General features: G+C 34.1%; 1 protein-coding gene across 1 annotated transcript in view; it reads left to right on the top strand.

Annotated features, from left to right (window-relative positions):
- Positions 1-25,423, top strand: part of RPGRIP1L (RPGRIP1-like) — a gene marked incomplete at its 5' end in the record, with an annotated part of 44,428 nt that overhangs the window by 3,393 nt on the left and 15,612 nt on the right. Inside the window, 13 exons of the mRNA XM_008948546.1 lie at positions 1,631-1,770; positions 4,722-4,828; positions 5,034-5,084; positions 6,103-6,282; positions 6,922-7,039; positions 7,826-8,278; positions 9,379-9,530; positions 11,612-11,978; positions 13,431-13,645; positions 14,609-14,692; positions 17,207-17,369; positions 18,499-18,578; positions 24,645-24,828. Coding sequence (XP_008946794.1) covers positions 1,631-1,770; positions 4,722-4,828; positions 5,034-5,084; positions 6,103-6,282; positions 6,922-7,039; positions 7,826-8,278; positions 9,379-9,530; positions 11,612-11,978; positions 13,431-13,645; positions 14,609-14,692; positions 17,207-17,369; positions 18,499-18,578; positions 24,645-24,828 — 2,294 coding nt within the window. The remainder of the gene's footprint in view (positions 1-1,630; positions 1,771-4,721; positions 4,829-5,033; positions 5,085-6,102; positions 6,283-6,921; positions 7,040-7,825; positions 8,279-9,378; positions 9,531-11,611; positions 11,979-13,430; positions 13,646-14,608; positions 14,693-17,206; positions 17,370-18,498; positions 18,579-24,644; positions 24,829-25,423) is intronic.

Here is a 25,423-nt window from a genome sequence, read left to right as displayed (position 1 = left end):
AGTGAATCTAAGCAATTGTGGACCACACTGTGTCTTTTCTGTACCTATGTAGCACAATGGAAATCATTGTGGGTTCAGTGCATCATATTTGCTCCATATTGTCTTCAAAATTATAGCAGAGGAAAGAATGTATTATTGTAAGAGAAGCACTGCCTAAGTTCATGCATGCCGTGAAGGACACTGCCATGCTTTAACGTGGTATATGCTTGGACATCTGTATAAATAGGGGAGATAGATATAGTATGAGGGGGGAAAAAAATACAGAACTGTTTTTATGAAGATCACAAATCAAGAGTATAAATCTTGTATACTTAAGAGTCTACAATTCATTCTGTAATACTTTTTCCTTTCATCTTAAGGTCATTCTTCAAATATATTAGATATAAATGCACTTATATGTACTCAGAATTGCTTTACGTAGCAATAACCATCAAAATGGGTGGTTCTCTTTAAGTCAGTATGTACATCTGTGAAGATATATGAGTTGCCCCTTCTACAATATTTCTTCTCTGTTTTTTTGGTTGAGGCTTTTGTTACATAGATCTCTGGAAGAGACAGATGATGTTAGATATCAGAAGATTATTTTTAATATACATTTATAGATATTAAAAATATCTTTTTTTAATTGGTGAACTTCATCAAAGTGAAGAGTCAAGGAACTAACTCTTTTGTTAAAAAAAAAGCCCCTAAAATTTCTGATTTTTCACAGAATACAGAAGTGAATAAACTGGTTTATAACTGGTTAAGATGAAGGACATTTTTCCAGTCAATAAGGAAGCAAGTATTGAGTAATAACATAAAGACCATAGTACTTCATATTTTGGACATACTAGTATCTAAATTATGTGCAATCACACTGCATTGCTTTGTCATGTTATCTCCTGGGAATTACGCTGGAAATTGTAGAATGCACTTAATGTTGTTTCCATCTGAGTTACACATTTTGTGGTTTCAGCAATTCTAATTCAGTGTCCGTACAATCCTTACTGCATATAGACTGGTAGTTTACAAGTAAATAATGTGTTACAGGCAAAATAGTTATTCTAATTTCTTTGCCCACGTCCATTTTTTATTTCTTAAAGTAGGAGGAAGATTACTTTATATGTACTTCTTAATCAGTATCAGAATTGTTGTTTTACAATATGAGAAAACTGTTGTCACTTTGTGGTCAACAATTCTTTTAACGGGTATCTGACTTGAGGCTCTGCATGTTTCACAGATTTAAAAGAAATCAGGTGGGTGATCCCAGTTCTCTACATTAAGAGGTTTTGTATGTGGAAAGAATGGTTTTGTCAGTTGCCAGTTGCTGAGGTTTGGAGTTGTGGATTACTCTGGGATACGCATCTGAATTCCTTTTCTGGTCCCACAAATTTTGCATGCTGCCAACTTTTCTGACTTGAGAGCTCTAAATTAAGGCCAGTTCCTTTGCTCATCCCACAAACTCTTTCATGTTTTTAACCGCAGCTGGAGAAAGGCGCCTTGGTTTCAACAGCAGCAGACCAGCATATGTTTACTTAATTCCTAAGACATGATGACAGTGGTCTCTGTGCCACTAAAAGCTTTTTTCTTTATTATTTTGTGTTGAGGCTTATTTCTAAAAGTTTTTCAAATGCCACATGTTTTATTGCAGTGTCTTCAGTATGACCGATGAACAGGAATGGAAGTTAAAGGAACGGCAACTGAAACTGCAAATTGCTCAATTAGAGGCTGCTATTAAATCTGATTTAGCAGATAAAAATGAAATCCTTGACAAGATCCAAGTGGAAAGAGGTATATTTCTGAAATAACTATCATTTTCTCATTATATGAGTTTCTCCTGTGTTGGAGTTAAGTATATTTCCCAGGAAAGTGTAGTTTCTGTTGTTTTTTTCAGAGCTTCCTGAAGTGTGATTTGTGAAATATGCCTAAGTTACAACTAGATATTAAGTACAGAAACTGACCCAATACAGGTTATGTGCTCTATGAGGATCACATAAGTCCAGCTACATTCATTCTTCGTTTGTTAGGTTAATATTTGCTCTTTATTCTGCAAAATAGGTCTCGTTTTTCTTGGAGATGTGTACTCTTTATTTACAGGGAAGGACAGTGACGGTTTCCTTCTTGTCTGCTACCTTATTGGTACTGGTTGGTCTATAAGAACACTTTCTGTGAATTTATGTAGGTTATGAACAAATGTAGAGGCTTTTGAGGATTAAGATTCTAATTATTCACAAAAAAATGAAAATATGTACTGATATTGAATGGAATGCAAGTTTATTCAAATTCTGATTTTGAATGAGACTGCGTGATTGGCACAATGCGTATTTTGATGACAGCTGAGAAGAGTATTATTGCGCAGTCCCTTAGGAGTCTTGTGCACCCCTTACCAGCACAGAGGGCTGTCTGCAACTCTGTAGTCTGCTTCTACTCATGGCCTGTCACAAAAGCTGCTGTGGCAGTGTTTTCCAAGGCCTCCTGGGCAGTGTTTTTCTCTCTTCCTTGTGCTGTTACTTGCATAGCCTTGCTGCCAAAAACCCTGATATTGGTGTGATGATGTGTTCTTCTGGGATGTGGTCACCAATGGTGTGAGAATTGCCTCTTTGCTCCCCCCTCTTCTTCCCCTTCAGTTGCAGCTTTTGGGTTAAATTAGGGGAAGCAAGCTAAGATGCAGCCAGCGTTCAGAACCAACCCCAATCCAAGTGTACTCCAATGAGTGCTGATAGTATTATAAGTGAAAACAACCGATAGAGAGTTTAAGTGGCTCTTGATGAAAAACAGTATAGTTATATGGGAAAACTGAATGACAGGACTCCCTGTCACTTTTTTCCCTAAAGACTGTTGTGGAAGCATTCCCTTTCCTCCTGCCCCTTTCCCGAGACATTCCCTTTCCTCCTGCCTCTTTCCCTGCATGTCTTCCATTTTTGTCTTTGGTTGGGATCACAGAAACATAGCCTGTTGAGAATCTGGAGAGGCAACGTGGGCAGTGCTAAGGTAGACTGAGCTGTGCTATTGACAAACTGGCCCGTTTTGGCTCAACAAGCTGTTGAAATTGCCTCAAACTGAACAAAAGCTAGCTTCCTTTCTATATAGCATTTACAGCTTTGAAGTTAACATTTTAAGCAGCAAGTGTGAATGAATATTAAAAATGTGTACGAAAACTTGACTGGGGTTTATGTTAGAAAAAAGGTGGACTGAGCTTGCTCCTCTTGTCAGAAAATTCATGACAATGAGATAAAAATACTTGAGGAGGAATATCTTGTCTCCTTATTCCTGGAAATATTTCCAGTTCAGATCACAGATTATATCATAGGGAAAAGAAAGAACATAAGCAGAAGAGGCCATTTTTTCTCTGTGGGAGACCCCTCAGCAGACAAGGTTTTTTGGGAGAGTGCAGAAGATTTAATTTATGAAGCCTGCCTTCTCTGCCCATCCATAAGGCTTATTTTAATTGTTCTTTTATTTGCTTTCTAATTTTTAGCCCTTTGTTTCTAATTATATTTTCTCAGTTGCACAAATGCATTACATTTTCCTCATAACTGCAGAGAATTAAAACCTTACTGGTGATGGATTATGTGTTTCAATTGAAAGTGACTCTTGTGGAGTCCCAACACATGCAGGAGTCAGGCTACTGTGTAGAGGAGCAATGGCATTACAGATGATTCGTTTTTAGTGAAGATGTCACTTTATATATAAACTCTGCAGAATTAAAACTAACCTGATGTCAGTTCTTGAAACGTTTCAAAACCCACAAGACTGGCAATCCTGCTGAGTTCAAGTCTCTAAAATGAAAAGTTATTCTGTAGAAATAGCTATTTGTGCATCATGCCCTCAGGGTCAACAGAAAAAAAATTCCAGCATTTAAAAGATTTTGTGGATTATTTTGTTGAAAGCAGTAGAATATATTTGTAGCCGAGTATGTGCCATTTTAACAGCCAGCTCCCACAAGTGCAGATGGGAATGACAAAGGCTCACACTTGCACATCAGGTTGACAGCATTAATATTGTTCTGGACTAAAATATGAATTCATAGTATCTAAGTACATGGTGTGAGAATATAACTTAGACTTTCAAGACACAGGAAAAAATGGAAGTCGAAAAAACACTGTTATGAAGAGAATAAGGATTTTGGGCAGAGCAGGCATGTGAGAGTACTTTTGTTCTGTAGAAACATCAATGATTTTGAGAAAAGCTTGTTTTTCTAACTTCCATGTGAAAGAAGGGATGTTGTTATAACAAAATTATTTTGCTTAATCCTAAACTTTTTTTCTCGTATCTTATTGAGAAACGATTGCGGCTGTAGCTATGCATTAGTGGCTATTCGTGTGAAATCTGTATAACCTTCTACTGATAAGTTTAATGGTGTTTAGTTTTTCAGGTTGACAAAGAGTCCTATTTCCCTCTTCCCTCCCTCTCCCTCTCCCTCCAAAACAGAAAGCTATGTTTAGTTGGGCATATCTTTCTATTTTAAAATACACAAAGTGTGGATTTTTTTGATGCTGTAGATTCCCTTTTAATGAGAGTGGGAATACTTTGCCTTTTTTTAATCCATACACCTATACTGGATCAGAGTAGTTTCCTATGCGTTTAGGTTTACCAAAGATTTCCCTATACAAAATACACTAGTGTCTACATTTTAAAGTTAAATTTACGTAGAATCATGCTAAATCTTAATATGAAAAAGCAAGTTATTTTAATAATTATGTTGTATTAAGTAGAATATTTTGTTCTTTTTCTATGTTAAGACCAAAATGAAAAGCTGATGCAAGAGAATAAAGACCTGCAGCTATGCTACCAAGAAAATAAGCAACAACTAGATGATCTGAGAAATCACATGAAGTTTTTAACCAAGGTAAACTCTATTTCTGTTTAGAATATGAGCCAAAACACCTAATTTTGTTTTATGCATCGTGAGCAAATACTTCTTGAAAGTAAAAGAATACAGAAATATAGCAAAGTTGCGTGTCCAGTAAGAATGCATCTTGTTATTTTTAATGTATTTCTTTGATGTTCATTCACATCTGATAACACCTTTTCATTAAGTATTTCTATTTCAGGAAGGTGATATTAATGTGGCAGAACTCAATGAAGCTCTCTTGGATATACAGGTAACGTAGAAAGAATAAGCGTATGGGTGGTTGGAACTAGGTGATGATCTTCAAGCTTCCTTCCAACCCAACCCATTCTATAATTCTCTATATTTTGCATTTATTCTTTTTTTTTTTTTTTATCCCTTGGTTGACCATTACATGTTTTTTACATGATGCTTGACATTTTCCACTGCCAAATTATTTGTCCATCTTTCAGTAGTTAATGCTTCAAGCTCATATGTTTGTCTTTGTCATATATACTTCAGTTACAGTGAAGCAGAAGGGAAGATGAAAAAAATTGCCAGGATGATATCTAGATTTATGTAGGTAATTTATAGGAGCATTCTATAAGGATGGAAATTCTAAAATGCAATACAGCAGTGGTTAGCAACTTCCCTGTTTACTAAAACTAAAAATACACAGAAAATGTTCTTTTTCTCTTGCACATAAGTTGCAATGTTATTGTTTACAGAAAACATGCAAATGAAGTGGGGATGGGGGAAAGAAATCAGTGGGGAAAAGGAATTTTACACTGAGTTGCCAGTGTTCCAGTGAGGTAGGTTTTATTTCTTGAGGAATTATTTACAGTAAATAGAATCTTTATCTGCTACTGAAATGCAACTTATAATTTTAAGAAAAAAGAGAAAAGTAAAAAAAACCTAGCTGAAAATTAAACCCCCAGTTTTAATAACAGAAGCCATGTAGACCTGAGAATAATTCAGGTTTTGTACGTGGAATGTTAATTATATAACAGGCAACTATATTAAGAGGTGCATGGTTTTATTGGATAGACAGGAATGATTGCTTCTGAATACTTCATACATTTTAATTGGTTCCTGATAATCACGAGATTACATTACTGAACACATTCCTGACACTCGTCTACCTCTGTCTTACGTGCTCAAAATTTACAACAGTGTGCTTACACTCTTACTGTTGTTCTAAAATCGTATCCCAGTGTTACATTTGACCAGGCACAGCTAGCTCCAAAGATTTTGCAAAAGTCTGTTCCAGTAATTTTTCAAATGTGCTCCAGGTTCAAAAGCAGCAGCAGAATGGGCACCTGCCGTTTCTGGAAAAAGCAGAAAATGAGAACCATAAGGACTTAGAACACTCCATGTGGGAGCTGCGGGTAGCACATGCGGAAACAGTGCAAGAGCTTGAAAAGACAAGGACGATGTTAACTTTGCAACACAAAATAAACAAAGATTACCAGGTACTAAAGTCTACTCACAGTGGAAAATAAACCAATAATAACATTTTAACATTTGTAGCACCGATATATGCTATAATGAAGACTTGCAAACTCAGCAACAAAGCCAGTCTGTTTATGGGTAATCTAACATAACATTTGCTGTTGCTGGAAATATTGTTTAACAAGCATGATGTACAAATGACCATAACTTCAGTCTTTTCACTGAGCCTGATCAGAGACTTCAAATCCTGACTTCTTGGGATTATCTCTGAGCTCTTGTCAGGTCCTCACAGGAAAAATAATAAAGTGTACTTATCAAATAAGCTTCCTTTTCCACAACACACTGCTTTTACTCTCTTGTGCTCGATTACTGCAGGTCATATTTTGACTTGTCAGTTAATCCAAGTTTAAAATAACAAAATCATTAAATAAACTAATAGAAACGTCATCCTGAAAGAATAGCTAGCCTGTTTTTCATAATGTTTCTAACTTTTGCTGAAATTCAAACTAATTTCTGGTTTGCTGAATTAAATATTGCTGCTATTTTTGTGTATTCTTAAATGTTCTTTCCTGAAATCTGTGTTTTAATTTGTAGTCAAAAGCACATGCATTAGTGCAGACAATCCTCACAAGTCCAGTTTACATACAATTTTTTTTCAGAATGAACTAGCAACAGTGACACAAACAATGGAAAGTCTACAGAAAGACTACGAGTTAAAGCTAGAAAAGTATGTCCATCTTCTTGATATTAGAGCTGCACGTATCAGAAAATTAGAAGGTATCCTTGAAGTATATTCTTCTCTAAATTTTTTTTTTTGTTTCTTGCAAATTATTGTTGCACATTTATTCTTCAGTTGAAACACTTTTCCATTCCTAAAACCAGTAGAAAACTTAGTTCTTTAATGGAAAATTATCTGTGTGCTTTTTCATTGATGAAGTAACATTATTAGTCAAACAAAAAATCAACACAGTATTTTGTTGAAGATATTGCTGAATAAGGAAAAAACTACCCTTTTTTTTTTTTTACTATTTTTCCACAGAAATCATACATTTATTGTAAACCTTTTATTTTGCTATCATTACATAATCATTTTGTGTTGCTAAAAATTCCAAAGTCATGGAATAATAATATACTTGCAAAATATTTCAGTATGATTTTAAAATACTGTTCTAATGGCTTCAGTGTGTAATGAGTGCATAAGAAGCCAGAAACAGGATAACTTAGAAACCCTACTGTCAACAATTTTCATGTTTTGTTTCCAAGTTGCATCCCCTGTGCTAAAGGACTGCATGAGAATTTGTGTCCTAGTTCCGTAAGCATGGCTATTGATTTGTTCACCATTTACAGCATGGGAGGCTAGGCAACATGTAAAGGTTTTTGCTGATAGTTCTGACTGCTCAAGGTACTGTGGAGGTTGAAAAGTCAGACATAGCCTTTCTTTCCCTGGCAAATTTAGTTCAACCTTGCAAAAATATGTATCTTAAGCCTCTGCTATATTCGCATAGTAATACTTTTTTTAATCATTGCACGAGACTTATTGTAGCTCTATTTTATTTGTTGCAGCCCAACTAGGAGATATTGCCTATGGTACAAAACCACATAAATCCAGACCAAAAGTATTGCCAGGTGATCCAGTGGATGAATTTGATGAAATTCTACATTTAAAAAGAGGAGAGAACCTTTTTGAAATTCATATCAGCAAAGTGATCTTCTCTTCTGGAACTGTGCAGGCTTTTGGTGTCTGTGAACCTGCAACTTTTTGTACTTATGCATTCTATGACTTCGAACTTCAGATAACTCCAGTGGTTTATGGGTATACCCCATCATATGACTTCACTTCTCAGTATCTCGTGCAGGCTGATGACTGCTTCTTGGACTATATACAGCAAAAGAGTATCACACTTGAGGTTCATCGTGCATATGGCACAGATTATGAAACACTTGCTGCGTGTGAACTGAAGTTCCATGAAATCTTGGAAAACAGTGGGAAGATCTGCAGAACAACAAATTTAGTTGGTAATTAACATATCAAAAAGTATTCTGTTTGGTGCAGTATCGTAAGTGACAATTAAGTAGTATGTGTTTGGCCAACAGTGAATTTGTGGAATGCTATTTCAAAAGAAAAAAAAAATGTTTACACGGCATGCTATTTCCTGTTGGATGCACAGCACGTTCTGGTGATTCTACCAACAATTGTGGGAAAGCTCTGACAGGTGCAATTTTTTCCATAATGGTTCAGGGACAAAGATGGTGTTAATCTAGTGAGATCCTGAAGTATGTGACAGGAAAAGTATGTGCGGGAAATTATATTAGAGAATCTTGTCTGAAAATAGCAAGTGATACTTTGTCTCATATAAAGGTTACTTGCAAAGTGTTACTGCTACAAATATGAAGAATTTTAATAAAAGATAATATCATCTAACTTGACAGAATTATAGAAAAACATGGAGAAAACATGGAGAAAAATAGAGCTATATACTTGATTGCGTTGTCGTTGTAAGGTGTCAAACAGGTGTGCAAATAGTGGTGACAACAATTAATGTTTCATGGAGTAGCGTAATGTGTGTGGAAGGTAGTTGTGCATTTTTTTCATTTTAATTCATTGGTTTAAAATAATTTTAATATATCCTGCACAAGCATTTTTCAAGAAGTACTTAATATCCTGTGCTGCTTACTTTTTCTTTTAGAAGTATTTTTTCAGGCCAGTATATTCAGAGACCTCTAACTGTCCAGTTTTGTCAAAATTTTTTTAATAAGCCATTATGAAGTGGTATTTTTGCCAGTAATTTAAACTGTATACCACTTTATGGGACACCTCCAACTGATGACACGCAAAACTGTCCTAAGCTTTATTTGCCCTAAAGTGATGCAAGTAATGCATTTGCCACTGTAGCTTGGACAGTAAATGTTGCAGATAATAAAAGGAAGAAATGGTCGTGTTTGGGATCATACAGGTAGTGCCAGAGGAGTTCCTGTTTCTAACATGAACTGTGATACATACTGTCATAACACATAGTCACAAGAGAACTAATCTTTCATTTGCGGCATTTCCTCTCTTTAAGTACTTTAATTTTGAGAAGAAAATGAATGCAATTCTGTATGCATTTATTCCTTAGGAATCAAAGGAAACATTCAAAATTATGGTACCGTGGAGTACTGGATCAGGTTACGAGTTCCTATGGTTCAAGCTATTAATCTCTACAAAGAGAGGTCAAAGGCTCTGGGGTATATAACATCTAATTCTAGGGAATGTGAACAACCATCCCAGGTATGTTTGGGTTTGTAATTCTTAGTTTTGGTTGTCACTAGAATATTTGAAATCACTATTTTGTTTGCTTAAACTGTAAGTGTCAGACTTTGTTAACGTTTTGTTCTAGTGGAATATTCATGGATGTTAAACCAACTGGATGTCAGATCAATTTAACAGGAGAAGCAGTTACTCAGAAAGGTCTCAAAGTTCTTTAGTGTTTGAGTATTATGAGATAGAAATAATTTCACATTTCCTTTATTTCCTTAATAATGAGAATTTTGCTAATATAATGCACTGTATAGTCACATCTAAACAACAGTTACAAAAGAAGGGACTTTCAGACATCTTTAACAATTGTTTAAGAAATGAAAACAATCAGGTTCAGTTCTATAAATTAAAGCACTTTTAAAGTTTCTAACAGGCAAATTTTTTATCATCTATAGCTGTTTAAATTACTGTAAGTATGGAGTAAATTTTATGTTTCATATTATTCCATAATGTAAATTTATATTATACTAGAATGTTAATGGATTCCATGAAGAAATTGGAGAAATATGTTTAGTATATGAAATCTATTAGAAGTCAGTATAGGTATTTTCAGAATAACTTTGTTTGGTAATGCTGTAACATTTGCTTTAAATCTTAATTTTAAATTAATCAAAGTTATTTTTAACTCATTAAATCTGGCTGTTAAATGCCAAAACCTGTTATTTAGTTTTCTCTATTTTTGGTGATGTTATTTCTAGCTGTGTTACTTATCCAAACACAATTGAAAGGTAAGGCATCTGGAACAGAGCATTTTGTTGCAATTATTCTAAAATTGCCAATTCAAACATGACAACTGAAACATGCTGATTGTATGGGAGAAAGTAAAATAGGAAAAATGGCAAAAGTGAAGAGCAGCTTCTACAGAGCTGTTTGAAACGCCACAGTTTTCAGAAATGTTTCATGGCAGAAACTGGAAGTTGTATAGCTATAGCAGATGGTTATGTTATGTTAAGGGTTCTGCCAAGCTGCAGCTGCAAAAGTAGTTTCAGTTATGTGTTTCAAAACTTAAGTTTTCACTAGTTAGACATATGTATAAAATTTTCTTCCCTGTATAGTGGCAGAAAATATGGAAACATGAACTTTACATAAACTGCTCTTTTTTTCTTTTTTTCCCCCAGTTCTTTAGCCAGAAATAGTCATCTTAAGGTTACTTATTAAGGACTTAAACTGTAGTGTTTTGTTTTCACATGAACTATTTAAGTGTGAATTATTTAATAGATGTAACATTTTTATCACACAAAATCAAGTTGATACATGTTTCCCCATATACCAAACCCAGAACTCTGGCTTCCACAAGCGAGATAATTATGTACGACTAAAGAAAATAGCTGTGACGTATGATAGTAAACAAGAGCCTTTTGATGATGAACATTGATGGAGATTATTCATTTAGACAGTTTTTTATTTGTTCTTATTCTTTCATTTTTATTAAAATTAATTTTCAAGTTTGCCAATTATGGATTCCACAGTATGTACAAGCCATGCTGATAACCAATTCAAAAAATTTGTGATAGCACCAAGTTTTTAAATTTACTTCAAATATTTTCTGTTACTTTTTACATGCTGATTTCTACTTCTTGTAAATTGTTGACGTAGGTATAGGTTTTGGAGAAAGAGAAAACCAGAGGAATCTGTAGTGCAATTTGAATTATCAAAAAGTATGTCTGTAAAAGGGACTACTACAGTTAGAAAAAATTCTTGACACAAATGTCAAGATCAGAATCCTTAACTTTAAACTGGCACTAGATATGAATCACTTTTAAAACTGTGATCTTCACTGCTTTGTAGATAATCAAACAATTAGGAGATAATAAAACTTTAGGAGAATAAAGCAAACAATCACAGACCTGAAAGGATTAACCTTTTGTTTCCTCATACCGACAATCTGAGAGAGAAGTTGTTGAGTTTATAGAACAAATAATATTTTGACATAGAAAATCAAGTTGGAGTGTCATTGAAATAATCAGTTCTTTGTTCTATTTATATAGTTCTTAGAGTTCACCAACATAAGAATTCTAATGTTTTTAATTTAACTTCTTTTTCATTTATAGCAACAGATACTCAGAACTGCCCAAGTCAGCACTTCTACAGATGGCAATTTAAATGAACTCCACATTACAATAAAATGTTGTAACAATCTACAATCCCGAAAAAAACATCTTCAGCCAAATCCTTATGTTATCTACAAGTTCTTTGATTTTCCAGACCATGATACTCCCATCATTCCTAGCAACAACAACCCACAAATAGATGACCATATGTGTTTCAAAGTGCCAATGAATGCAGATTTAGACCGATATCTAAGATCAGAATCCTTAACCTTTTATGTATTTGATGATGGTGAAATGGAAGAAGGTGTTTATGTAGTGAAAGCCAATGTGCCTCTTATATCTTTAGCACGTGACAGACCTATATCAGGTAAGAACTGGACCTCTTTAAACTTAACAAAATCTTTAGTTCCGTTTTTTTCTCTTTAAATCTCTCAACTAAAGAAAGGCTCTTCAGAGAGACTTGGACAGGCTGGATCAATGGCCCATGGTTGGTTGTATGAGATTCAACAAGGGCAAATGCCAGGTCCTGTGTCTGGGTTAGAACAACCCCCTGCAATGCAACAGGCTTGGGCAAGAGTGGCTAGAAAGTTGCTTGGTGGGAACGGACCTGGAGGTGTTGGTTGACATTTGGTTGAATATGAGCCAGGAATGTGCCCAGCTGGGCAAGAAGGCCAACAGCATCCTGGCTTGTATCAAAAATATACTCCTTCTGCTGTGCATCTCTGGTTCCTTCTTTTCTGTTTTCCTCGTATTAGATGGCAATAAGGTCCCCTCTGAGCTTCCTCTTCAAAAGGCTGAACAAATCCCTTCTTTCAGACTTTTCTATGTTATGTGTTTCAATGCCCTACAGTGGCCCTCCACTGCTCCAGTGTTGGTGTTTTTACTTGTGCTGGGAAGGCCAAAACTGGACACAGCATTCCAGATGCCATCTCACAGGTGTCAAACAGAGAAAGGATGAAATTTCCCTGGACCTTCTTGAGACATTCTTGACAATACAGCCCAGGGTGCAGCTGGCACTCTTGGCAGCAAAAATGCAGCTTCACTGGCTTCTACTATTTTTGTCAAACAGGACCAGCCCTTTTTCTGTAAGGCTGCATTGTGCCCAGTCAAACTCCAGCCTATACTGCTACTTGGGGATATTCCTGGGCCAGTGCAGGGCTTGGCATTTGCTTGTGGTGAACTTCATGAGGTTTTTATCAGCCTATTTTTGTACTGTGTTGAATGGCAGCCCTGACTTCAGTGCATCCACTGCTCCCAGCGAGTTGATATCAGTTATACATTTTCTGTGGTGTTTAAAATATAAAAACTCCTTAATGATTATTTCATTAACAACTATTAGACATTCAGGGAAATTTTAAAATATGATTCTGCAGTTATCCTATATAAATGTGTACTAGAAAATTTGCAAGTGAATTCAGGGTTCTTCATCTTTGATAATGATTTGGGAACTCAGAGGCTTTTAAACCTCTTCTATTTTCTTTATCAAAAGTTAGAGTTAGTAAAACATGGAAATATTTTAGTTAGATCTTTTGAAAGATGTCAATAAAAATTAGTTATCTGGCATTGGATTATCTGAGAAACCTACAGGACATCTTGAACAAACACAGTAATCCAGTCCCTTCTAAATCCTGTCTTTCTGAATGTCCACAGTGCTATATTGTGTATATTTCAATCTACCAAACAAAATATTTTGATGTTATTTAACTTCTAAAATGAGTGCTATTAACTTAAATCCTGAATCCAGTTCAGGCTTGCATTGGATTTTCTGCTATATGTATAGAATAAAATAATTCAAACCAAATTTGCATTTTGCTTTCAGGTACTTTTGAACTAATAGATTCTGAAAAACATGCTAGTGGTACCATCACAGCTGAATTAAAATGGAAGTTTGTCTACCTACCACCAAGTGGATCAGCAATAGCTTCAGACTTAGTGAATTACATTGAAAATGAGAAATCAATGGAAACAAAATTACAAGCAAAGGAAAAAACACAGACTCTAGCCCTGTCTCGTTCTTTACCTTCATCAGTGACAGTAAGTAATTGAACAAACTCACAAGAGTTAAGAGATACAAAAGACCTATTATGGCAGGTTATTTAGTTCTTCCCTGGTTAACAGGATTTATCCTTCCTGTAGAATAATGCATAGTGCAAATACTTCCTATGGCCACCATCTTTTACTTCCTTGGGGAATTGAAATCTTTCATGTGTCTAGAACTTTTAATATAATGATAGATAAATGGTTAGCAAAGGGCAGGGAGAAAAGGGAGGAGAAATAGTAAGCGTTCAATGTCTTCCCTATAAATTCAGTGCCTATTGATTCTCTCTCTAATGAAGATGTTCTAAATTACAATGTAGTCACATGCTTGTGCAAGTACACATCTACACTTGAAATTGAAGCCAGTAATGAAATCAGCTATTGTTTTGGTGATTTCTCAGAAACAGAGACAGAACTTTGAGCCAAAAGAATTCTCAAGCAGCCAGACCCAAGCCATGTGTACACAAATATGTAGGTGCGTCTGCACCAAACTCTGTTATTCTCATCTTAGGAGGATGGTGCTGGCATACCAAATATCTTGTTTAAAATTTTTGTGTATAAAAACTAGTGAATATGGAGGATAATTTCTACCTCCATCAAGAGAGTAAATAATAAAGAGTGATAAGCCACTTCTTATTTAACTATTTTTGCATTTTGTTTTACAAGTTAATGACAGAAATATTTCCGGATCATTTTGTTAATTTTGCAACCTTTGCCAGTCTCTTTTTTGTTTCTGTGTTAAAGTGCTCCAAAGGGAGTGGCATGAGTAAAGGTTTTCAAAGATATGGTGAGCCTACAGGACAGGAGAAGAAATCAAGCACTGCATAAATGATAATAAATAGTTCTGCCACATGTGTGATACCACTGACTTAAGTCCTACAGTTATTCCTCACCTGGAACTCACAGTGCATTCTGAGTTTTTGCAACTTACATTGCAAAACTGTATTTGTTTTATTACAGAAACCAACACCCAAACCAAGGCAGCACGCAGCTCCAGTAGAGAAGAAAGTGTCTTTTCAGGATCTTAGTACAATACAGATGGCAGTAAGTTTTAAGTATTTTATGTTGCATTAATTTGAAACTACCTGTGATGGTTTTTTTTTTTTCCATTTGTAAATACCTCAATGGGATTTTATTTTTTTAAATATTAACCTCAGTTTTCGATTCACAAGTTCCTCTGCTTCACTTTCATTTGCCATGACTAGAACTTTGTTTTGAGCCATACAGTACAAATTGGAGTAAGAATTATGTTGATATATTTATTAACTTGAAAAGAAAAAAGAGTCAAGTGTTGATGAAATCAAATCTTTTGATAAGTTAGAAACAGAAAAGCGACATGTGAGCCATATAGTTACACATGCAACGTATCTTCAGCTGTCCAAAGAGTAACTTCTCAAAAGTTCAACACTCTTACACAAACCAGGAGTTTGAGGGAGACAGCTTCTCCCTCTCCATCAGAAGTCTTCGTTACTGTGTGGGCAACTCTTTTAGCTGTTTTAAAAATAAAAGTCTCACTATCTAGTTAAAGACAAAAGTACTGTTAGAACTAAATAATGAAACAGCTGGGGCTTCTCTGACATGTAAATCATGCAGTGAAGTGTCAAGAGAGGGTCCACGCAAGCGAATTAGAAATTCAACAGATAAAAACTGTACAGGAACAGTCTGTTTTATTTTCTTGTTCATTTTCCAAGTAGCAGAAAATCTAGTTGTTGGATATTTATGTGGCATATGCTAAAGCAAGTAGTACTTTTTGGAAAAGGAGACTTACTAAACGGGGATGAATGGTGTAACTCACCCAAACCATTTGTAAGAATTGTCCAGCCTCTTAGGTAGAAGCTATAGCAGAGGATAGAAGCAGTAGCACAAATGCAGGGAAGCAAAGGAGGACATTCATTTCCTGCCCAAATGCTTCTCCACCAGTAAACTTAAACCTACTTTTGTGTGTTGTATGCTATATATTAAAGACTTCCCCTTATTTTACATGTAACTTAGGACTCTGTTGTTGAAAATAATACGTAACTTTCACAGAAAATGAAGGCTTCAAGAGTTCCAAGCATTTCAGAGATATGAGATGATTCAGGTTTTGTGGGTTTATATAAAATAGTGCATTTGAATTCCGTGTGTATGTTATTTCTCCAGAATCCTGCATCAAAACTCAAACAAACTTCTCACAAACTTCTCTGAAATATCAAAAAAGTGATTCCTTGTGATGATAATCTTTTTTTTGGCCACTAGAAAAGGAGGAATATCTCTACTTGTTTCCTTCTCTGTTTGAATGACATTTTGTTTTATCTTCCTTCTAAAAATTACCATTATATAGCAGGGGGAAATGAAGAAGAAATGGAGTAACTTTGGAATATTGCTAAGTATGTAGCCTTCCAAGGAAAAGAAAATTATGACATTTTTTAGCTTTCAATGGTCCAATTGCTTGTGAAAGTAAGTTGTGGCAGATTGGCAAACTATGTTGTTTAGTGGTGTAAGACAAGATTTAATTACTGGCTTTTATCTTGCTTTCACTTTTCTACTTTTAAGCTCATCTGGGACTTTAAGAAGTCTCCCTTCCACCACATCAGGTGGTGTTGGCCAAGTAAAGAAAGACCAAGCATTGTCTAGGACACAGTGGCTATGACATATCATCTATGCCAAGGAGGAGCATAAGAGACATAAAGTCTGTTTTCTGTGACTTGAAAGGATAACCTTTATTTAAGAAGAACAACCTTCATTTATAGAATAAGACTTTTAAGTGGTTGTTAACATTGCTTTGATTTGTGTGGCTCCAAATGTGTTAGAGTAGAAATGACCCTTCAGGTCCAGGTTTGGAAAACCTGGATATTCTGTGGACATCTGAAAGTTATCGTGTGGATTCTGAGAGTGGGAGGTGAGGCATCAGTGTCTCCATGGAAAATTCAGTCCTAGAGGAGAATTGTTGCATAATAAATAATACATAGGTCTCCAGCAGATCTCTATGGAAGGTTCTATCTCTGTATTACTGTATTTGTTGATGGTGTATTAGTCTATGTAATTATACTGAAAGAGAAAGAAAGGAATAAAATTACTTCAGAGTAAGTTATGCACTAAAGATACTTTACCATAGATAGTATGTTTGTATTTTGTAGCAAAGCTGACTCTATTTTATATTAGTTTAGTTTGCTTTTGAAACAGAAAATATTGTATAATTTGCATTACAAAATTGCCAACTGAGTAACCTGGTGGTGGGTTGTTTGGCTTTTTGAGTCTTGTAGAACTAGAAGAGCTGAAATATAAATGAATGTGGAAACCTAACAGGCTGTATATATGTTTACAGATACCAAATTATTATAATAGTTATGTTTTCAGAAATTAACATCGTTAGAGAGTTGTCTTTCTACTGTATCAATTATTTGTTACTGTATTTGACAGCTTCTCATTGTTTCTTTCACTGCATACAGTTGTTTAAAGGCTATGTATAATGAATGAGAGCCATAACTCATCAAGTTTTGAACTTCAGTAACTTCTGCTCAAGGAGTGTGACAAAGACTGTAAGCTTGTCTATTTTCTGTATAGAGTGTGGTACATGAGGTTAAACAAGAAAGGCAAGCAGATGATAAGGTGGTGAAGATGGCTGAAGAAGCTCAGGAGGAAAAAGAAGACGCCTCACATCTGTCAGAGGGGCAGCTGGCTGACCAAAGCTTAGTTACCTCTGGAGATGAGACAGAAATAACTGAAGAATGGGAACGAGAAGGTAGAATGCATTTTATGAATAAGTAACTGTATTTTCGTAACAAATCTACGTCTCTTGCGATTTTTCTTAAGCATTTCTTACAAGCAGTGGGAGCTGCCTCATTATGAGCAGCTTCATGACAGAAATGATATTCTGCTGTACTTTATAGCTGAAGCTCAGTGGTGGATATGGTGGTGTTATTTTCTTCCCAAATGGAAACTGTATTGTAATTGAATGCAAAAATCTGGTATCTGACCTAGATTCATAAAATATTAAAGGAAACCTGGCTTCTATTTTCAATGTCTTTATATTCTCCGTTAGAACTATGCCATTCTAAAGACTGTTTTAATGAATATGCTGCTTTTGTCTGCAGATAACAGCCAATGCTGATATTGAAATCCTTTCAGAGAGTGAGAGGGGGTACTATACTCTGTCCTATCACATCTGTGACATAAAGTTGTTAGAGACAGATTTATTTAAAGATTATAAAAGCTGGGTCATTCTGTTCCTCCTCCATGTTTAACGTGTTTATCATTGAAATAAACCAAGTCCACAATACCAAGTGTAAAGTAAAAGCACAAGCAGGATGCTAAAATGTTACATTCAGTTGTTCGCAGCTTCTCCAAAGATTTCATTAGAAAAACTAGGAAAATGTTGTGTTGAATCTCTTCTGTGTTTATAAGTCATTTGCTCCAGAGGAAAAAAGACCTGACTGCTTTAGAAAATAATCCACCTGCATACAGAACTAAGTTAAAAAAAAGTTCATTCTTCTTTACATGTGCATGGTGTTAAACAGTCAGAGGAAATCCACAAATTCAGGCAAAATAGATTCTTATATAAAGCTAACTTTTCTTCATACTTCAGTTCATCACAGGACTTATATCATTCCACTCATCAACTTTCATCTGGGAAACATTACTTTTTTTAAAAAAAAAAAAAAATACAGTTTGGATGACTTTAGAGGTCATTGATTTGCCAGTGTTAATCTTCTGCAAGGAAGAGAAGATTTACCTGACACACTTTATTTATTAGAAGAGCAAATATATTGCTATCAGGTTTCTCAGCAAGTCTCAAATGGACTACAAATACAGGGGGGTTTAACTACATGGATTTTTTTTTTTTTTTTTTTCAGATCAAGATGATAGACAAGAAAATGATGCCATTGAATCAGTAATAACTGACAGCGATGACTGTATAGTTTCAAGTCCTCTGTCCAAGCATATTAAAAAGGTGAGTGAAAGTATTTATGGCAATTATTTGGTAAGTCTAAAAAAGTATTCTAAGCCTAATGTCCTCTAAGAGTAGCTTTGCTATGTCTAAAGGTCAAACTCTAAAGGGTAATCAATAAGTATGTTTCCCTGTTTCTTGTTCAAATAGACACATTTTCACAGAAAAAAAAAAAAGCCAGGAAAACTTTACCTGACCATATTGTGCATGTGATTTATAATTAGGGCACTTTTTTTTTATGAGGAAATTAGTTGCCATCTTCTCCATTATTATCATACACACTTAGAAACAGAGATTTCTAATTAGCTTCAATCTGGATTCAAATTTTAGTCCTGCAGAAAATCTCCCTAACAAGATAACTATTGTAAGTGAATGTCAAAAAACACTCAGTCTTGTTCAGTTCTAACTGTTGCCTTTATGGAGGAAAATGCGCTTTTCTGCTTCTTTATTGCTTTCTGAGAAAAGGGAGGATAATTTCACTTGTCAAGGCCTGTAGTAAATCTACAATGCTTAGCTACCCGCTGTTTCATCCCAGTATGTTGATTTGATTGAACATTGTTGAGAAGGTAATTACATAAACTTGATAACATGCAAAGCCTGCATATATTTTGTAGTTGATACACATCGATTACTTCTTGTTCCTGACTTTCCAACAGTTTTAGGACTGAGCATTGGTTTTCAATAAAGTTTGTACATGTGCAGTATCTGATAGCTTCAGTGTACTTCTGTTTTTATTTGTGCGCAGTAATGATATTCTCTTGACTTGAAACCAAGTCTTAACAGCATTTCTCATTCTTACAACCAGCAATACATGAGCATAAAGTCGTATATACAAAATAGCACTCTAATAAATATTTGGAAAGTTTACTTAAAGCAGTATTTCAGTAGTATAGTTCTCTAAAAAAAAGAGTATTTGCTACTTTTAGATTTAATGTTGACTAAACAAACTTAAAAAACCAATAAAACTAGCACTTAAAATTGGGTATAATCCTTCTAACAGTTAATGTTTCTCTGGTCCATTTCAACCTTCTTTTAAAGGACCAGAGGTTTACTTTTATATCCCATCAGTCTTAAATGTTCTGCAATGTGATAATGCAGAGGTGGTTTAATCCTTTTTAAAAATTTATTTTCAAGGGTGTGTAACATATTACAAAGCAACTAGCGGCAAGAAGCAATGCTTTACATGAGAAATATTGATTTTATTTTAGGTTGTATAAAGGATTTAGAAATCCTAGAACTGATGTACACCATGGAAAGATATAGAAGGTACTTTTGAAGACAGATTTGGATTGTTTGTATGTAAAATATTAAAAAATGATCACCTGTAATTTTGAGAAGTAAACTGACTGTTATTCATCACCATTAAGACCAACTATAATACAGTGGCTCTTTAAGTTTCTAGTCTTCCTGTGTTTTAGTTTTTCAAAGTTAAGAAAAATTCTGAGGTGATTTTCAGTGTAGATTCATTACTAGTTCATTAATTTCTACCTCTCTTCATTCATCTCCTCCTCTGGTAGCAAACCGCCTTTCCAAGAAGGGTAGATAGGAAAATAAAAGCTATAAACTGTTCAGGCCATGTGTTTGATACAAATTGGATTTTAAAAGTAGACATTGGTATATTTGACATCTTGGGCTAATTATATAATACAGCATGTGAAAATTGTGATAGAATTTGTATTTTTTTTCTTTAAGATTAAAAATCACTGCCTTTTATCTTTTGAGATAAATATCCTGCTGGTAATTAAACACTGTAAATAAGACTTGTGATTTTTAGAGATCATTATGATGCTAATTATCCTATAAATCTGAGTTGTATGCCAAACTGTTTAAGCCATTTAAGGTCATACTGTTTCTTTTTTGCATGTTGCAAATTAGACAGTTCATGGTTATTTCTTGGATACATTGATCATAAAGGGTATCTAACAGATTTTCCAGTACTTAGCTGTACCACTTGCTTCTTTCTCTTCTTGTCTGTGATGTATAATTAATCATAGATTACTTCATTTTGTTTCATTTCATTTACAACATTTATGAGCTTCACTTTGTCGGTATGAAATGCTTGTCCCCTTCTTTCCTTTCCAAAGTGGCGTAATTAGTGTTAGCATCTTTTTTAACAGGCTACATAAAGTTTAGTGGCTGGATTAAATCAAGTCATTAACATAATGTGCTATACAATTTGCCCCTATCTCTTTTCGTTTCCAGTACATCAAAGTGCCACAGAGTGCCAGTGTAATTGGGCCTTGCTAGCTTGTCAGGTTCAGTCAGGCTGATGGCTGCTGCTTTTACTAAAAAGCTTCCAGGCATGATAATTAATAGAGAAAAGAAGTCTGAGAAATGTAGAAGTTTGGACAGTTCTCTATGAATATTTCATACATTTGAATAATCAGAAGTTAACATTATCAATTTGATGTATAATACATTGATTAAAAGCCTTGTTTCAGATCCTCAAAATAGACATCAAAACTAGGAATTTGCATATTTTTTGGCATGGTCTTTATATTTAAAAAAAAAAATCTTTTCTCTCCTATTCCCTTCTCCATTTCACCCCCATGTCTACACTTTATCCTTACAGGAGATAATATAGTATTCAATTATCACAATAAAATTTACTGTTGTCAGATTCCAGAGTTGTCTTGAAAGGTGCCATAAGGCAATTACTGGCAAAACCAATTTATTGTCTGGCGAGTTTTTTTCTATAGATGTGTTTATGTCTCTCTTTTTTGTTGTCAATACTGTGAGTGCGTTGTCTTGTGGTAATAGCACTTTATTGAAAGCTGTCATTATCAGTTCCTGTAAATTAAGATCTCAGGGACTAATTAATTTTGACATGAAAACCTCTCCTAAACACGATGAAAAAGCAATACCAATTGCTTGTGGTTCTGCTGGTCAAAGAAACATATTTGTGCAGTGATGGAAGATATAAAGCATAAAGTTTAGCTACAGCAAAGCAGTAAATATTTTTTCTTCTATTATGCCTTTTTTGTACAATTACTTGAATAAGTATTTCTTCCTTTGAGATACCTGCATTCATTGCAAAAAAAAAAAAAAAAAAGAAAATTGCTAGGATGTTTTATTGCAATTTTAAATTTTGCTTTTTTGATTTCTCTTCACATTGATTTTCTGCAGGATTTGAGTACCTTTGGCGTACATCTAGTTCATTTTTGAGTGTTCAATACTTTTCTTAAAATCTTTCGTTCTGTGTTTTGTTTTGTATTGTGAACAATTTAAGTCAATTGGAATTACATTATTCAAAGCAGTTTTAGTATTTTATTGTGATTAAAAAGGAAATCAAAATATGGGAGTATACAGCTTTTTGAAGGTGGTACTCAGGACTTTTTATGGCCTTTAAAAAAAGCTTTTTCAATGTCAGAAATAAGAAAAATGAGAAGTTATGTTCAGACTTCAAATTCTGATGTGATACCTTTTAGTACTTAACCTAATCCTGACGCTTGTTAAAGGAGTTCAGTAATTCTTCCAAATCTCTGGGTAGTGTTATTTGCGAAGAGTCAATATTAAATGGTAAAGAAATAATATTGATGTATTTAAGTGTGTTGCCCATGTTTTGTTTTCCTCACAAAAGCACTGAATGAGTTTCTCAGAAACAGAAAGCATTTGGTATTCTTTAATACGTGTTCAACCTCTCTGTTAGAGGAAATTGAATATTATATTTTGTTTTAAATAGTAAAAAGAGAAATCTTCTTCCTGTTAAAGTAGAAGGATTTGTGGGAAGTAATTGGTCATGGCAAACTATCCATTTTTCACTGAAATAGTACCTAATAAAGGAGAAAAAGGCTTAAAAAAAAAAAAAGCTTAGGAAAAGATTTAAATAACATACTTCACTCTGCATCTTAGGAATATAAATGATTCTTTTAAAAAATAAATTCCTATCATATTGGATGCTACATACATTTTCAGCATGGCTACTGAATACGAGCTTTTTTCTATTATTAGTGAAATATGACATGCTCACTATGCTGATCATAAGCAGTTCTATTTCTTTATTTGTAAATATCTTTTTTACTCAGCTGTTGTTCTCCTTCGTTGATGCTTTGCTCATGGTTAATAGTAATAAAATCAGGCGTTAAAATATTCTTGACTGTTAAGCTTTGAAGTTATTTATTACTTTCTTATAATTTTCTAATAGTATGACTCGTTTATTTGCTTCCTTATAAGTTAGAAAGCAGCATACCTGGATTTAAATGTCTGTCCTTGAGAAACTGTAATATTCTTTGCCTACAGAATGAAATTACAAGTGTTAAATATGTCAAACAAATTTTAAGATATGTAAAAGGAATACTTTATAATACAGGATATTGCATTTGGATTTGATTCATAAACTACTGTCTGTGTACAAACTAGTCTGGCATAGCTGCTAAATACTTTGGGGCAAACAAAACCACTCAGCATATCACTTTAAATACAGATGCTAATTCATCTGTTCAGTGCAAGAAGAAAAGAGTTGTTTCTGAAGTAAAATTAGACAATAGAGCCAATTTCATTTCTTATGCATGTGAATGTAGAGTGCTTGAGGTTATTAGTTGAAACTGAGTAACCTTTCCAGGCTTTCATCTCTTTCTTTTCAAATTTGAATATGAAAAGCATATTCAAGTCAAAGACCATCACTTTAATGACATTTGGCAGTCATTTGATTTATTAGATTTTAGAAAAAAAAAAAAATTCCTTTAAATATTTCATCATTCTATGCTAATCCTAGTAATATTGCCAGCTGAAGCCGTGTACCTGTATTAGTGGAGACAGAATGGTGTGGAATTTTCTCTGTCATCCTAGTAAAATTTCCATGAATCTACTGAATAATAAAACAACCTTATTGAAATATTCAGATTTGGGTTTTTAGTTAGTGTCTTAGGATACATAATAAAAGGAAATGTCTTTTGGAAGGAGGGGGTAAAATTGCTTCATCAAATATTGAAAGGGTGTGACAGCAATGGAAATTGTTCCATATGATGGATATTTTTACAATAAGATTCACCTGCTTTTCAGTTGGGTTAACTATATAACTCACTTGGAAAAAACATAAATTATCTCCATAATAAATATGAATGTTGATTTGCAGTTCTAACGCTGAATCTAGAAAGCTAATATTTTTGATATTTCAAGTTTACAATCAATAATTGTCTATATTTCCATATAGGGGAAATATTTTTAATTAAGTTATGAGCTTGAAAAGAAGTGAAAATATTTTTTTGATATTCCTCAACTCCAGTATGTTCTGTTCGCTCATTGAAGAATCTCATCTTTGAATGCTCAGCTTTGTACTCCAATTTTGAAATGATAGTGGCTTTTCTTTGTTTGAATTACAGTTACCTATGGAAATATTTATGACTTTCTGTTGAGCCTGACATTCCTACTTAAAGCTTATTAAAATTTATCTGTACACAAATGATATAAACTTTTCTGAACAGCATGAAACAATTTCTTATAAGTAACAGAAGAATATTGTTTTAGTTAAAGATAATAAGAAAAGGATCTGGGATATTACTGTCGTTATCATATTGTTAATTTTAACTTTTAAATGTATGTTTGTTTTAACTGTGGAAGTTCAGTATATTAAGTTGAAATCCGTATAAATAGAGTGTTACTTTACATGCCTATCTGCTTTGTGACTTGATAGATTTTGACTGAATTATTTGTAGTACAGTCTGCAGTAGGCACTGAGTAACAATTCTCTCACTTGGAAAACTGTGGTATCTAATTTTACTGAGACTATATCAAGCAATTACAGAATCAAGATACAAATCACTTTGCTATGTAGCTAAAAATAATGGCAACTGAAATTTGTGGTTCAGATACCATTTTTACATGAAGATACCCTTAACCTCAGCTTCTCCAGTAGGGTATGACTATTACAAAAACATTTTCCATACTGAATGTAAATCAGTATCTGTTGCAACAATATTCTTAACTACAAACCCTGGGGCTTTAGAATCTCATTGTGTTAATGTCAAAATCAGTCAGTGTTAATGATGCAAAATAGCCAATTATTTACCTGTATGTTAGTTTATTTTAACATTTCAAGAAACACAAAATAATTTGGTTTTTTTTAAATAGGCAACTGAAAAAATCCGGATTGAAATTATATCACTCACTCTTACTGAGTCACGAATTGCATCAGATGAAACAATACAGCAGCTGTTTGTAGAATGCAGATTATACAATTTCCTTGCAGAGGAGACCCCACTGTCACTTCCAAAACCAACAAGTGGTCAGAGGATTCACTATAACTATAGCAGTGGTAAGTATGGTGATGTATTCCTGAGCAGGCTTGTTTCCTCTCTTGAATTGTGCCCCATGAAACTGCCTGCTAATAAAGCCTACTTGTTCTATACTTTATAGTTATATTATCTGTGTGCTGATTGTATTTGTCTTTTTCCCAAATATTTTGGGAAATATTAAATGTGTTTTTCAAGAAGTGAGGTAATGATGCAATTACCAAGTATAAAACAACTTATTAAAATAGGCTTAGGTATGGTAACATTGCATTATAAATAGCTGTGCTGCTAGTGCCTAAATTTTAAAATTAGGCTCTACGTAACTAAAATGTATGTATTTCTTTTAAAAGAATGTGATGAGCCAAGTTTTCTATCAGTACATGATGATACAAGGCAAAAAAAACCAAAACCATTCCATTTAACCATGTACAACTAAAACAGTTTAAAAGAGAAAATATGTAATTGGACGTGATTGTTGCTTGAGAACATTCAGTGTTCCATTACTAAACTTTTTGAAATAGGGAATTATTCACCCATGTTTAATATTAATACATTGCTATTTACTTCATAATATTTAATCCCACATGTTCCTTATGCTATTCTCTAATAAATAAACAT

Source organism: Merops nubicus, unplaced genomic scaffold, assembly GCF_000691845.1.
Source record: "Merops nubicus isolate BGI_N331 unplaced genomic scaffold, ASM69184v1 scaffold6481, whole genome shotgun sequence".
In the NCBI taxonomy this organism is placed as follows: domain Eukaryota; kingdom Metazoa; phylum Chordata; class Aves; order Coraciiformes; family Meropidae; genus Merops; species Merops nubicus.
The sequence above is the reverse complement of the archived record's forward strand: the minus strand, read 5'-3'. Positions and strand labels throughout refer to the sequence as shown.